Here is a 16,235-nt window from a genome sequence, read left to right on the forward strand (position 1 = left end):
TATTTTTTTGTATAGACTTTATATACTACAGGTATGAAATGATTTGCTAATTCCTAGGTAGCAAAAACCAAATCCATCTTCATATTCTAAATAATGTTTGTACTAATACACCTTTAGCATCCACTGGCTCATATACAATAAATGTATGATCTCATGAACACTTGCTCCAATCAGTTTCTGTAAAGCTGTAAAGAATCACAACAAAAATGTTGAAACAATGAAATAGTCAAAAGATAGGCTTTATTTGTGTTGTCTTTGAGTTGTCTTCATGTACAATAATCAGCAGAATGTTTAAACAATTAACAGTGGGTAAAGCTTAGACCCAACTTTAGATAAACCGAATTTTAAGAGAAGAGAAATAACACAAGCAAAACATTAGTAGCATTAACGTGGTTTAGATTTAAGTCAATGCAAATAGTTTCCATTTCAGATAATTCCTTGCATTGCCTGTAGAAACATTAATTAACCTCTTTACCAAAGCAACACTTCCATAATTGTATTCGAAGCACACTTTCAATTGTGAGGGTCTCAAATATCCCTAAGTAACCAGACCAGTTTGAGGTAGTGCTCAGCCTGAAGTCACACATCATGTGCCCATTTTGCTCTCAGGCTATAGGATCCAACTCAACCACCTTCATTCCCCCAAAATCATGAACATCAAGAGTTGCCAAGCTTATAACGCACAGGAATGAAATGAATCTCCTAGTCTGTAGTTCATACTGCATTTTAGCACCAATTCTAAAATAAAGATGACAAGCTTTTTCTGGCCACTACCCTTTCACTTGACAGTGAAAAGATGCAGTGATCATTTGCAAAAGTTATCCCAGTTGCCACTATCAGCCCTATACTGTATATATTTAAAAAGTATCAGTACAGAATGAGCATCAAGCCTTACTTGGAACTATGGAGTGTATGCTGGGTGACAGGGCTTGGCTTTAATGCCCATGCAAAGCTCTACTGCAAATACATTTTTAGAAGCCATACTTACCGCTCTTGACCAAAAGCCCAACCCCAATGCCTCGTGCAAAATGTGTTTTGAGTAGTGTAATTTGATTCTACCTAAGCATAAGCAAATTTGAACTTATTTCCAGTATTTTCAAAAGGTATATTACGGTAGTCTATGTCTAGATTACTAGGTTGCATCAATGTTTCCACAGCTAATATGTTGGGCATGACCCAAGTTTGTTAAATCATTAGGAATTAGTCCTGGCATGGCAAAGCACATCATACTTCTCTAAATATATATAAAAAAGGGGGGGAGTATATTAATGCTTTTTCACACTAATAATTACTATCTTCTGGCCAACCACATCCAGAGGCTGCAGCCTGCCTCTTTACTAGCTGATAAAAATGGATCATTTTGCCCACAACACCCTCCAGGATGGACAGGAGAGGACAATGGCACATAGCAGCCACTGCCCAAGTCACTGTAAGGCAGCGCCATCCAGGGGGGTGGCTGTCTGTAGCATCAAGCTATACAGTGAGGTAAATTCTCCCACATTCTTCACAGCTACAATCAGAAATGTGGGATAGTGTGGACATAATAAAAGTTAGCTTCCTACACAACTATAAGTTATATATTAATAATACAACTGTAATCCTACCATGAATTTATAAGCTGCTTTACCCAAAGACAAATGTGGATTTCACATGTAGACTAACTAATTTAAGTTACCAACCCCGGATAGCTCTAACAGCTATTATGTGGCCACCTATATCGCTGCCCTGATTTTACTTCATTAAAAAAAATAAAACAACCCCTAGAATAAATGTAAGTTTCTGTGATGGTGTACTTTGGAATTAAGTTGAGTTTTATTGGAGCAGCTTTTCATGTGAAAAACTATTAAGGTTTTGAATCATACAGAACAGACAAACAGAAAACAAAGAACACAGTCTTACATGTCTTGTACTAATATGAGGTGAAAGTCAACTGTTAAGCTTTCTCTCAGCAATTAACTGAGCCAATTGCCCCCTCATGTCAAAAAGGCCATCTGGATAAAAACAATTTGAGGAATGATGTTTGAGGGATGGATTTCTGACAAAGTGACCAGACAGAAGAAAATTTAGCAGAGCTTCTCTAGAACTAAGGTAAAGGTAAAGGTACCCCTGCCCGTAGGGGCCAGTCTTGACAGACTCTAGGGTTGTGCGCCCATCTCACTCAAGAGGCCGGGGGCCAGCGCTGTCCGGAGACACTTCCGGGTCACGTGGCCAGCATGACAAAGCTGCATCTGGCGAGCCAGCGCAGCACACGGAACGCCGTTTACCTTCCCGCTATTAAGCGGTCCCTATTTATCTACTTGCACCCGGGGGTGCTTTCGAACTGCTAGGTTGGCAGGCGCTGGGACCGAACAACGGGAGCGCACCCCGCCGCGGGGATTCGAACCGCCGACCTTTCAATCGGCAAGCCCTAGGCGCTGAGGCTTTTACCCACAGCGCCACCCGCGTCCCGTTCTCTAGAACTACTGAATGTTTAAACAATACACAGGAGTGAAGCTGGAGTTTGATGACTAAATAGATTTCTGCTTTCAGTAAAGTATAACAACTAAACATTTTGATTTCACTAGTGCAGAGGAGTAAAGAGATACCTGTGAAGTTAAAAAGGTAAAGGTACCCCTGACCGTTAGGTCGTCACGGACAACTCTGGGGTTGTGCGCTGATCTTGCTCTATAGGCCAAGGGAGCCAGCATACAGCTTCCGGGTCATGTGGCCAGCATGACTAAGTCGCTTCTGGCGAACCAGAGCAGCGCACGGAAACGCCGTTTACCTTCCCTCCGGAGCAGTACCTATTTATCTACTTGCACTTAAGGGTGCTTTCGAACTGCTAGGTTGGCAGGAGCTGGGACCGAGCAGCGGGAGCTCACCCCGTTGCGGGGATTTGAACCGCTGACCTTCTGATCAGCAAGCCCTAGGCTCTGTGGTTTAACCCACAGCGCCAGCCGCGTACCTTATAGTTCCTTATCAAGCTACAAAAACTCAACTTTCACAGTATACAACAGCTCCAGTAAGTTCAGTGACTCTTTCAAAGGCCAAACTAATATGAATGTATGCATATTTTGCAGTATTGTAAGCCAAAATTTACATAGGCACTTAACATTATGTCGAGTCAAACGACCTCAAGGAGTATGATGCTACGCTGGTGCATACATTTCTAATTTGTGGTCTCAACTTATTTAACAAACAGAATCATAATGGCATCTATAAAGTCTTAAGCACAGAGTGTGTGTTCTTTCAATTAGCAACAGCAGAAAGTTTTTAACTCAACTAGCACAACTCCAGGTCAGTTCATAGATGCTGTCTGCTTGTTTAGCCTCCCCCCCCCCCCCCCTGCTGCAACTGACTCTCCTCCACATAGTCAAGGGACAACTTCAGTGCGATGCAGGTGGAACTGCCTGCAACAAGGACGGAGATCATGGCATAATTTCTTCTGTTTATTGGGGAGGGGCACAAAATTTGTTACTATACTGCATGATGTTTGTGTTTATATACAGTGGAACGGACCAATAGGATACACCTCTGAATCCAACCAGTAACTTCAGCATATTTGCTACGCACTGTGACAAGCCATAAATCATTTACCCTGTATGCTTAATATGTCCACTCCTTCATTTATGAAAACATTAAAGCTACTCTAAGCTTTAATTAGAAGCTAGCATGACTTCATTTAAGCAAAGTGTATACTGAGACAAGCTGACTCTCTCAAGCAGAAATGGATTATGAAAATAGCAAAGAACTGGAGAAAGAGGTCAAGATAATGGAAGCAGCAGATTTTGGCAAGATGTTTTAGTCACATAGGGAATTGTGCTATGTCAGGAACTTTGCTGTTTATGCTTTGCAGGAAAAGCTCAGTATCAAGTGTGTGGAATTTCTGTTATTTGAGTTAAACATATCAGAATCTAGGCATTCACAATACAAAATACATTTTCCCCAGACAATCACAAAAATGAGCCGAACAAGTAAACTATGTAAGGCTTTAAAATGAGAAGCACAGTGTGTATTTGAATATTACTTTGTTTACAAATTAGGCTACATTTTAGGTCTATTTTATATTTTATTCAAGCAAAAAAATTTCAAGGGAAAGGCAACTTATTTTACTATGAGTTGTCAACATTCATTTCACTATATAGGAGTACATTAGTAGGTTTTTCATAATAATTGAAACAATTAGTCCTACACTTACAAACATTCAAATCAAATCTGAAATGACAACTGCAACTTTGCATGTTTGCCAGTACAAAAAAAGTTAGAGAAATATTAGTTTATTATTATCCAAGTTCTGTTTCTTTACATGATGATTTCCAAAATGGCCATTTACAATGATATTCGTATTTCATACCGATTTAAGAGAAACCACTGCATTTAGTTGCTTTAATATGTACCCTGTTAACAGGGGTAGTTCTAAAAATCACAATTTTGTGCCTTTGTTTTGCAGAGCAACACAAATGGCTAAATAAGCATTTTTGGCCATTAGTCATTCAGGAAAAGAGGAAAACATTGAGAACAAGACATGAAAGATAATAAAACACATGTTTTGACTTGCTCCCTATATAATAGGGCCTGTAAATTCCAGTGGTTGTTTTTCCTTTTTCCTATTCCTTCAAATATAATGGCTATTTATACTTTACAACTGCTTCAATTATACCTGTGCAACAGAGTAGATCACAGTACAGTTTGAGATGTTTTAAAAATATTGTATATAAACTTGTTTGATATGCTAAAGCATTTGGCAACACTTTTACAGCATTTGATTTTACATAATTAAATTTTTCCTTCTTTTCTATGGTTTTTGTACATCTTAAGAAAAACTTTCAAATTGACTTATGTATTAGTCTAAGAAAACTTGCAAAAAATAGTTGAACTACACAAGCTTGTCCCCAACATCCACTGTTCCAGCTAATACTGGTATTAAAATCTTCATTAATTAGGTTTACAAATCATTACCTGTACACGCTTGAAGGCAACTGACCCAATTTGAAAACAAAACCATCAGGTTTTATGCTGTGGCTATAAAGATCTACAGTTCTGCCATGAAATTCAACAGCAAGTAATATATAAAGCAATTTACAAATTCACCAGTTCCTGTGATACAAACTGTTTTAATCTTTCAAGGTACTGTCCATAAAGCTCAACATCATTGTGTCCTGCCCCTTCTACCCACAGTGGCTCAACAGGTCTTTGGCAGCGCTCAAATAATGCTAGGCCATGTGAAAAGTCAATCACTTCATCTTCAGTCCCATGGATTATTAACACCGGGGATGTAATTTTAGAGATCTTGTCAATGCTATAGGAACACAAAAAAACAAATCAGTATGCAAAGGTATACAACTTCACAAATAGCCATCCTTGGAACATTTGTTGATGCACCCTGGGCAATATCCAGCTGGGCCTGCCTGTGAGGGGGGTGGGCGCCCCCTTCCAAGCCCCCTGGCAGCTGCCTGTATGCCTGCCAAATCTGATCCAGCATGTTGGTGGTCCCTCCAGAGCAGATGTGGGGAGTGCAGGGTCTTGAGAGGAAGGGTAAGCCCCTCCACCCTAGCGGATATTGGGTTAGGTTCACCTGTTAGCTTTGAATTCTTTGTTTATCTGAAGTGTGCCTTATTTAACTGACACAATGCCAACAGAGAGACTGTTGAGGCATACTAGAAAGTATTAAGTATTCATATGGAAGTTACCAGTTTGACGACGACGGGGAAATTGTTTTGACCGCGACATTTTAAACAGTCTCATTCACAGCAAAATTCAAAATCAAGCAGCTTTGAACTGATTAAGGCTTCTTTATTTTAAGCCTAGTGACTTCCCTACTCATTGTTTACGAAGTGCTTACTAGGTGGTTCATCTAACTGTATGAAAATACCGCAGCTTACTTTGGAAATGCATCAAAGCAGTAGGTCTTCTTGGTATCAGGAAAAGCCACACGCATCCCAGAGGTCAGAGGAGAATGAAGAATTACAGCAGCACTTTCATAACGAGCAGCAAGATCCACAGATGGCACCGTTCCTATACTTTGTCCATATATAATCACATTTTCAGGGCGGATTCCGTACCTGAAAAAGTAGCATGTCATTCCATGAGTAAAATTACTGAATATACAAATGTTCACTTCAGAAAACTCATACAAACTCCAAAGCATTTCCCCTTCTTTCATCAACTGTAACAAACTTGGCAGGAAATAACTTGATTTCTGCAAATACTGCAATTTGTGATAAAATTAATTGCTTTTAAAAAATAGGTTTTTTTTAAAGGTGTAGGTAAAACATTATACTTCTGAGACCCAATAAACGCAGCAGATGCTGCTCCTTCTTAAAAACAGCCTGCACATTCTGTATAAAAGTGGCATTCACGATTTGCATGGCAGAAGTGTCTGTATTTCTTTCTCAAATTCAGGAACAAAAACTATTTACAAACACACATTTTCTAAACTAGTCTAAAAAGGGCAACCAAAACCATATCCAAGCCTTATTGCCTATCTTGGAGGGTGTGCCAGAAGGGGAAGGTAATAAAAAGGCAGGCAAATACATTTCTATGGAGAAATATTACAAGTGGCTGTGTCCAGGCTACAGAGAACTCCTCAAATACCGTATTTTTCACCCCATAGGACGCACCTAGGTTTTTTTTTTGGGGGGGGGGGGAATAAAGGGAAAAAAAATTATTCCCCCCCAGGTGCAGGGCTGGGGAAGCCCGAGCTTCCCCCGACCCCAGCCCCGAGAACAGCCTGCTATCCGCAAGCCTAGGGAGCCCGGCGGGAAGTCGTGCCGGTCTCCCCAGGCATGCGGAGAGCTGCGCGAAGCCCGGGACTGCAGGCAGCTCTGCGCAGCCCTCGGGAGACCGGGGCAACTTACTGTTAGCGTGGTGTCTCTTGTGAAGTTGGACAAGCAAACTAAGAGGGACTCAAACCTTCCAGTTACTCTCCAATTGCTCCTTTTAGACACAGAAAACATTTTTCCTTCATACTGCAACCAACTCAAACCCAATAGGCACTCATTGTATCAAACGTGAAACAAAGCTAGAAAGCAGGATACACTGGTGGGATCGGCAGCAAAATATGGCAGTTTCACTGGCCATATCTTGTTCACTGGCCATGCCAGCAGCCAGTCATCCCTTCTGCGTGGTACTTCATTCTCCTATCCACCCAGTTTTCTATTCCATCACCACCTGCAAACTAACTGTTCACTGGCCATAGAACACTAAGTTTTCAGGGCGGTAGAGCTGGGAGGTGGGAACGCAGCACACTTGGAACAAAGCACTGGCTTGGGGAACAGGGCGCTGGCTGCCCCCCATTCAGGGTGGTAGAGCCGGGAGACAGGCACACAGCGCACTCGGAAGCAAGTGCCGGCGCCAGCTGCTCCCCCCTCTGCCCAGGGCGGTAGTGCCAGGAGGTGGGTGCACAGCACACTCAAAATCGAGCATCGGTGCTGGCTTGGGGAGCGGGGCGCTCAGCGCCAGCTCAGTTCAGGGTGGTAGTGCTGGGAGGCAGGCCACACCCGCAAATAAGTCTTGATTTTTAAAGGTGGGGCTTATTTGCAGGTGTGTCTTATATTCAGGCCAATACGGTACAATACTTAAAACCAATAATTAATAAAATACAGCAGCAAGGGTGTGGGAGGGTGGGTGGGGGTGTTTTACAGCATCAACTAATTTTCTCCAAAGGCAAGAAATTGTACTTTGGCAAACCCGGGGGTACCCCAAGGCTACCCCCTTGTATGAATGAGAGGTGCTGCTTTATGCAAGAGTACTCATGCCTGAACATACACAATATGGAGAGAATGATTATTACATAAAATTAAAATTAGAACACGGCAGTTGGTGCAGAGTACACACCAGTTAAATTACAGCAATATGATTTTGAATAGCCTGTGCTTAGGTCTTTGAAAGAGCACTACTAATTTAATGTCGACTGGCTAAAATGGCAGACTTCTATAATCAAGGGGCTCATGGCACTGCCTACAGTATATTGACAATACCATTTATTATAAAAGTTATGGGCAGCCAGGGGACGCGGGTGGCGCTGTGGGTAAAACCTCAGTGCCTAGGACTTGCCGATCGCATGGTCGGTGGTTCGAATCCCCGCGGCGGGGTGAGCTCCCATTTTTCGGTCCCAGCTCCTGCCCAACTAGCAGTTCAAAAGCATCCCTAAGTGCAAGTAGATAAATAGGTACCACTTTATAGCGGGAAGGTAAACGGCATTTCCGTGTGCTGCGCTGGTGCCGGCTCGCCAGATGCAGCTTGTCACGCTGGCCACGTGACCCAGAAGTGTCTGCGGACAGCGCTGGCCCTCGGCCTCTTAAGTGAGATGGGCGCAGAACCCTAGAGTTGGACACGACTGGCCTGTACGGGCAGGGGTACCTTTACCTTTACCTTATGGGCAGCCAGACTGTAGATAATGAATCATTAAAAATGTTTAGGAAACAATTTTAGGATGGAAATCTTTTTTTCATTCTCTCTTCTGTTTCCTAGCTCCATATTAGAAAGGAGGAAACAATAAAGAAAATGTTGGTGTTAGCCTCACAACCTATATGAGTGCATATTGTGAATGTTCTTTGGTATAATTATTTTGGCAGGCATATAAATCTTAGGGTAAAAAGAAAAACGGAAGGTGAATAAGGGTGGGGTTGGGGAGGCAGGCTTGTAACTTTGGAACCCAAAGCTTTCAATATGCAGCTTTTAAGCTTAGGATCTTTGACTACCACAACGCAGAATCCTCAATAATGTTCTACTTTTGTAACAAACTTAATATACTTGCACACCACAACTATCACTTTCTCAGTTCAAATTTAAGTCTCACTTCCAAATTTGAATTTACCAATGATAGGAAACCCTCCCCAAAAATGCCTGTCTTGCCTCATTATCAAGTTGTTTTAATACCACCACTCAACTACCATATATGTGTTACTCATGACTATCAAGAACTAGCCCTTATTGCTATAAAATAAATCTCTTAAGGTGACACTCAGTGATGTTCATTCTCTTGTGCAAAGGAAATCTACTTGTACAACCAGACGTTCAGCTTCTTCTCCCCCTCAAGCCCTCCCCAATCTGTTATGGATGGTCCCACGGGGACAGGGAAAGGCAGACAGGAGAAGTCTCAATAGAGGAGCTGACACCCACTCACACGACACTGAATCACTCCCTGAATGTTTGGAGCCATATGAATTCAAAAGGTTTCTGAGAAAGACTCCAAGGAACTTGTAGGACAGGGAATGTTTTGCAGTATCTGGGCAACTACCAGATCCTTTCACTTAACATCCAGTTTTACCTACACACTTCTAGTCAATACGTGCATGACCAGTTCCTAATAAATATCAGAACACAAAAAAGCTGCACAAATCTTAGCAAAATATACAATTTGCACATTTTTTCTACACTATTTTATGCAGAAACCTATACAATAAAAATATAGCTCTATTTTTACTCATAAATCTATATATATGCAAGTATTTAAAATGCAAATGTTCTACCAGGTGGAAAAAAGGTTAGAAGGTAGAGCAGAACCAAGCCTAAAAGCTTCTTCCTACTCTTAGATTTATTTTCAAGTAATTAAAATGTTAGATCACTGCAGAGGATAAATACCTGGCAGTAGAAAGGTCTTAAAAATTCACCTGTAGATAATGAATGCAGAAAGTAGTTAATCTCTGCACAATGCCTCAGAAATATCAACCAGTCTAAATGTATATTTCCTTTAAATGAAGGACAAACAACAGCCTCCTCATATTAAAGAAATCTTAACTATTTGATCAGAAAGCACCCTTAGTTGTTCAGCCTACTTACTAGGGCCAATAGCAATTGGTCCAAGGTAAATAACATGTTCTAGTCTCCACAAACTCTATTTTGTCTCTCAAAGAGTAATTAGCACTACAGTGCTGTTTCCAGCCTGGAACGTGTGACACACGCACAGCTTAACCCTTACTGGTCAGAGAGGCTGTACACACAGCTGCAGAGTGCTCATTCTTTGGGTCAAAAACATCATGGAGAAACAAGTGTCTCTTCCATCCTTGAAGAGTGAGGAGCGACAGCCACAATTACAAGAAGAAAGTGGGGAGTTGATAAATTGGAATTTATCAGAAAATTAGTAGGTGTGCTTGTGTCTGAATGTATACACAGATGTATGTAAATGTAAGTGAATGGAAAGATGGCGGCGAACAGGAAACCTAAGATTTGCAAGACTTGCTTAAAGTCAGCTGGACTGAAAAGTTGCCTTTTAAGAATTCGGAGCCATTTGTTTAGAAAAGGACCCCCAGTGTTGGTAAACACAAATGAATGGCTATAGGTATGCAAGCCAGAAAGAAGGCTGGCTAGAATTCCAGTTCTTAACATGCAGACTCTACATATCTGCAGATTCTTTTCTGAAATAAGGAAACATTCAAACACTCAATCTCCACTGGACTGAAATGGTTCAGTTTCAGAACAGAAATATATATTTTCTAAAGAGATGAATCAGCAGTAAGAATTCGAGCAAGAAGACTCTCACTTGGCTCTCCTTCCTGATGTAAAATTACGAAATAACTAATCCATTTGCTATGGGCTCTGCCAACATAAACTGTTATTTTTCTTTGCTATTTAATGAATTAGTATTATTCTCTCTCTCTTCCTGATAGGTGAAAGGGCAAAATATGGGACAGACTACTGATGTACAAAGCTCACCTGATTAAATGGAAACATTTATCCAAATTAAACATAAATACATATGCATATGCATATACACATACAAATAATGCATTTCTATTTACCTTGTTCTAAGAGCTACCCAAGCAGCATCGATGTCAGCATATAAATTCTTCTCGGTTGGTTTTCCAGAACTTGCTCCATATCCAGAATAATCATATGAAAATATGTTGCAGTTAATCCGTGAACCAAGTCCTATGTAGAAGCTGCTCATTTGGCCCAGGTCAACAGCATTCCCGTGCGAGAAGAGCAAAGTATACTTGGCATTAGGGGAACAACGCACAAACATGCAGGCAATCCTGTTACCTTTGCTGGTTCTAGTCATAAAACATTCAATGGCATCTTTTTCTCTAGAGGAATATTGCCAGTCTGCTCGTTCAGAAAGATGTAGAGTCCAGCGACTCCCACTTTCATCACACATCAGTGTGTATGTAGGATCTGGGGGCAAAAATGCCAGTTTGGAAGCAATCTTTCCTGGACATGGTGGACAACAGAATAGGCAGCACAGTTCACTAAACGAAAGATTATTCATCTTCCAATCTGAAATAAGAGAGAAAAGTGTGAGCTTCTAGTAAGATTCCCATACATGCATGTTATCAAACACTAACAGACCAGGGATTCATTTGCCTGTCTACATTTGCAGAACAAAAAAACTTTTCACATCTAAGCTAAACATGCTAAGTTCCATCAGACCAAGAATTAGTCACCAAAATCAGCAAACATTACTAATTTAAGTCCATTTTTCAATGGGTCCATTGTGAAGTATGCTATCACCCAACTGATTCTCGTTTAAAGACTTGTCATTCTATTTTTCTTTTTCAATGTTAGGCAAATGTTAGGTTGATATAGGTTAGTACTTGGTCAGTGCTTATATCTTTCTGAGAAGCCAGTAATATCAAACAAAACTAGATACTTATTTAAGAAATGTATACACATTTCTTCAACTTAAAGTTTTATTGAAAGCTGTTTACAAAAATAAAAAGCCAACATACAAGTCAGGTAAGAAAAAAAAGCATATAGAGTAACATCAGCATATACGATGGAAGGAATGTCAATGCCAGGATAATTTGTCCGGAAAGAGAATTTTACTATTAGTATACCACTGCAGAAATTACCCTCTTTCTGATTATATTAAGAAATAGGAGCATGTTAAATAAAGGGCTTACCTACTATTAACAGTGCTTCCTATGAACTCTTAAGTTGGTAATTTTTAAAGCAGTTCAAATTCTAAGTGAGATATTTTAGTTATTTCAAAAGCAATATTAGGATAAATAATTCAAGTTCGTCAATAGCATGGTTTTAGGCATCTGTTAAGCAGCTCTGTTTGTTGCATCCAAGTTAAGAAAAAATAGTCAGGTTGAAACCACTTAGGCAACTTCCTAACAGATCTTCTTTCTCTCTGAAGCAGGAAATGGGGAACCTGCGGCTTTCCAGATGTTGTTGTACTCTAACTCCCATCATTACCAGACAGCATGGACATTGGTCAAGAGAGTGGTAATCAGACAACACCTGGAAGGCCACAGATTCCCTGTCCCTGCTCTAAAGATATTGCTGTTTCACAGTCCAGGTGGCTCTTCTGCATACAGTACAATTCGGCTTTTCCAAGAATTATTTTAACTGATGAACAGTCAAGAATGGAGCATAGTAAATCAAGTTTGGAGATGATAATGCATCTGGAAGGAACTATACACTTTTTCAAGTAAGAGTCTCAAAACACACACCAAAAAACACCTTATCTTGATAATTGGAAAACCAAATTAAAAAGCTCAAATTGAAATCCCATACAATATGTAAGTTATGCTATAGATGCAAAACGGGATAATTAACCTATTAAACCATTTTTAAAGGGGTGCCACCTGTCAACAAATGAGTGTGTTCAATGGCCACAAAAATAACAGAAGATACTCACTTTGGATTCATGACATGATCAAACGCCACAAACCTGATTTGGGGAAAGCTCAGAACGAGAAGTTTCTTTGTATTGATGCAAACTTTCTATCCAGCTCTTCAGCCTAAAAGGGCTCATAAGAACCACTAACAATACGAACTTCTTCCAATGCCAGTGCTTGATTACTATTTGAATCCACAAATCCTGGCAAGGAACATAAGAGCAGATGATGGAGTAAAAGGAATTACGGTGGGGAATAGAGAATACAAACTGAAAGCCTTTGCAGATGACCTTGTAATAACAGTGGAGGAACCTTTGGTAAGTGTACCAAAGGTATTAGAAAAGATTCAGGAGTTTGGACAAGTTGCTGGTTTTAAGCTTAATAAAATAAAAAACAAAATTTTGGTGAAAAATATGACAGTATAATCTAAAGAATTACTACAACAGATCACAGAATTAAGTGTAAAAAAGGTCAAATACCTAGGGGTGTGGTTAACCACAAAAAATATAAATATCTTTAAGGACAATTACATACCTACATGGAAATAAATAAATAAATAAATAATAGAGCTGTGGGGAAGGATGAATTTATCATTCTGGGGAAGGATATCGGTTATAAAAATGAATGTGCTACCAAAAATGTTATTTCTGTTTCAATCAATACCTGTGACCAGTAGGGCAGGCCACTTTAAAGAATGGCAAAAAATGATTATCTAAATTTATCTGGCATGGGGAAAAACCAAGGATTAAATATAAGTTGTTGATAGACTCTAAAGAAAGAGGTGGCTTCTCCCTGCCAGACTTGAAGTTATATTATGAAGCGTCCTGCCTATGCTGGCTTTGGGATTGGATAGTGTTAAAAATACAGATATATTAGACCTGTTAGGTCATGATAACAGGTATGGGTGGCATGCATATTGATGGTATGGAAAAACAAGAGTGCATAAGGGATTCCTGAACTTGATAAGAAAATCAATCTACGAGGTATGGGAGAGGTATAAAAATCTATTAGAGTGGAGGACACCATGGTGGCTCTTCCCATTAGAAATAATATCGGTTAAAAAATTAAATATGAGAGGTGATTAGGCAACTTACAAAGAATTGCTAATAGAAGTGGAAGACCAATTAAAATTGAAATTTTTTGAAGACATTAGAAAGTTATTAACATATTGGTTACAATATCATCAATTAAATGATGTTTTCAAATTACAGTGGTAACTCGGGTTAAGTACTTAATTCGTTTCGGAGGTCCGTGCTTAACCTGAAACAGTCTTAACCTGAGGTACCACTTTAGCTAATGGTGTCTCCTGCTGCCGCCGCACGATTTCCGTTCTCATCCTGAAGCAAAGTTCTTAACCTGAGGTACTATTTCTGGGTTAGCGGAGTCTGTAACCTGAAGCGTATGTAACCCGAGGTACCACTGTAGATAAAAAAAGGGTTTTGACAGAGATGACAAGGTTTGAAAGGGATCTGTTGGAAAATAATGTGAAATTATTTTCAAAAATGTATAAATTACTTTTGGAATGGTTTACTAAAGATGCAAGAAGTTAAATCAGTGATGATACATTGGGCAAGAGATTTTGGTTATAATCTACAACTTTCATCATGGGAAAAGTTATGGAAAGAGGATTGAAGTTTACAGCTTGCTGTTCGTTGAAAGAAAACTATATGAAAATGCTATACCGTTAGTATCTGACTCCGATTAAAATTGCGAAAATGTATAGAACCAGCTCAAATTTGTGCTGGAAATGTAAAAGGAAAGAAGGTACCTTTTATCATATGTGGTGGTCCTGTGGAATGGTAAAGGTATTCTGGGAAATGATATATAATGAGTAAAAGATAATGTTTAAGAATACTTTTGTTAAAAAAACAGAGGCTTTTTTGATAGGTATAATAGGTGAGGAACTACCAAAACAAAATAAAAGACCATTCATGTATGCAACAACAGCAGCAAGGATGCTTCTAGCCCAGAGATTGAAAGAAGGAGAAGTACCGACCAGAGAAGAGTGGCAGACCAAACTGATGGAATACGCAGAAATAGCAAGACTAACGGGGAAAATCAGAAACAAGGAAGACCAAGTATTCTTAAAAGACTGGAATAATTTTTAAATATATTTAAAAGACCACTGTAGACAGTTGAAATCATTGGCAGGAATACAATGACACTTGTAAAGTGAAATGAACTTTGGTTACTATGATTATGTAATAGATGGATAACGGTAAAAGATGCAGGAAAAAAAGAATAAACCTTTTGAAATGGAATCCATGGAGGGAGGGAAGGAGGTCTGAAGGTTCGAAAAAACCTTTTTTATTTTCCTTTTTTTGGAATGGTTATGGTTATTGTGTATAACTTTACATAAAACTAATAAAAAACTATTTTTTAAAAAAATCCACAAATCCTCACTGATGGGAAGGTACCAGGCACAGTGTTCGAAATTCCCCAGGTACCAGGTGCGTTTCACGACTGTGACCAAGTGAAGATGTCTTGTTGTCACATTTGGCAACTGACATCTCCACTATCTGGCTGAACAGTTTCAGGTTAAGAACGGACCTCCGGAACCAATTAAGTACTTAACCCGAGGTACCACTGTATATTGCAACTGGGAACTAACACACATGCTTCCTGTAGAAATTAACGGCAAGTAATATTAAGAAACATTTTCCTGATTTGTGTCACAAGAAGTCTAGCTCAAAGTCCTAAAGAACACCTGATCTGTTTCAAGTAAGCAAAGTTTTTCTCCCCAAGAAAAGAATGAAGTTACCAAGAAAAATCAATGAAACGGAATGATACTGCAACTAATTCCAACTGGACATTTTCACATGGCAAAGACCTACACTATAGCACTTTCTGTTTAAAAAAAGAGCACACAATCTGCCCATTCATAACAGCTGAAATCCTACATTGTGTCCCAGACTGGTACCTCTTTGCACCATTCACAAGACTTCGGGACTCTCACAGCCTCAGCAGCAATGACACACTAACATGTTTTCCAGCTCAGTTTAGCGGAGAAGTGGAAGCAGCAAAAGATGCTTGTTTACAAGTCTGCTGCCATCATTCCAACTCCGCTCCAGGCTGCCGCGTCTGGAGACCCCTCGGGGCAGAGAAGGGACCTGGAGCGCAGAGAGGGCAGGAAGGCGAGCTCCGAGCAGCAATGGAGGCGGCCCTCCGCGGCTCTCCCTGCTCCCGCCCCGAGGGGGAAGCCGAGACCGGCCGCCTGGCAGGCGAACCAGGCCCCGGCCCGCTTCTGCCTCCCACGGACTCGACGACCCCCCCCCCCCCCGGCGAGAGGGCGGGCGCCGCTCCTCGTGGGCTCCGGGGCTCCTCCAGGGGCTGAGGGGGGGGCGAGGGGGGCGGCGGGGTCTCGGCTGCGCGCGCACCTCCCCCCCCGCCAGGCCCGAGCCCCCCCCCCCGACTCTCACCTGGCAGCTCCGCCTCAGGGGCCTCTCCGGCGGGGCGCCGCGCTCGCTCCCTCAGGGCAGCCCGGGGAGCCGCCCGGCGTGGGGATGAGGAGGCGGCCGGGCTGGGGCGAGGCGAGGCTGGACTCCGGCCGGAGCGGCGGGGCGAGCGAGGCAGCCCGAGCAGCGACCAATGGAGCGGCGCCGTCGCCTCCGCGTCGCCCTCGCGGGATGCCAGGGGAGGGCGGGCCCTGCGCGGGCGCAGCCAATCCGCGGCCTCGCGCCGGCGTCCCCG

The 16,235-nt window shown here is 41.3% G+C and overlaps 1 protein-coding gene across 2 annotated transcripts; it reads right to left on the reverse strand.

The window, feature by feature from the left end:
- Nucleotides 1-223: 223 nt before the first annotated feature.
- On the reverse strand, nucleotides 224-16,140 carry ABHD17B (abhydrolase domain containing 17B, depalmitoylase). Of its 2 annotated transcripts, XM_028749599.2 has the most exons (5): nucleotides 15,965-16,085; nucleotides 12,599-12,748; nucleotides 10,722-11,196; nucleotides 5,862-6,041; nucleotides 224-5,278 (listed from the first exon to the last, which is right to left on the reverse strand). In XM_028749599.2, exons 3-5 carry the CDS (start codon nucleotides 11,186-11,188, stop codon nucleotides 5,059-5,061), a joined length of 867 nt encoding a protein of 288 aa, XP_028605432.1. In that variant the 5' UTR covers nucleotides 11,189-11,196; nucleotides 12,599-12,748; nucleotides 15,965-16,085; the 3' UTR covers nucleotides 224-5,058. The 2 variants fall into 2 exon arrangements, with proteins under 2 accessions (XP_028605432.1, XP_028605433.1); XM_028749600.2 differs by lacking the exon at nucleotides 12,599-12,748 and having other exon boundaries at nucleotides 15,965-16,140.
- Between the last annotated feature and the right edge of the window lie 95 nt (nucleotides 16,141-16,235).

This window comes from Podarcis muralis, chromosome 11, assembly GCF_964188315.1.
Source record: "Podarcis muralis chromosome 11, rPodMur119.hap1.1, whole genome shotgun sequence".
NCBI classification, from domain to species: domain Eukaryota; kingdom Metazoa; phylum Chordata; class Lepidosauria; order Squamata; family Lacertidae; genus Podarcis; species Podarcis muralis.

Bases quoted from the DNA above. Each gene is read 5' to 3' on its own strand.
- ABHD17B (XM_028749600.2), bottom strand. From the start codon at position 11,188: ATGAATAATCTTTCGTTTAGTGAACTGTGCTGCCTATTCTGTTGTCCA. The intron at 6,042-10,721 runs GTAAATAGAAAT...CTACTTTTTCAG, and splicing joins TGGGTAGCTCTTAGAACAAG to GTACGGAATCCGCCCTGAAA. The intron at 5,279-5,861 runs GTAAGCTGCGGT...GTGTTCCTATAG, and splicing joins TGCTTTGATGCATTTCCAAA to CATTGACAAGATCTCTAAAA.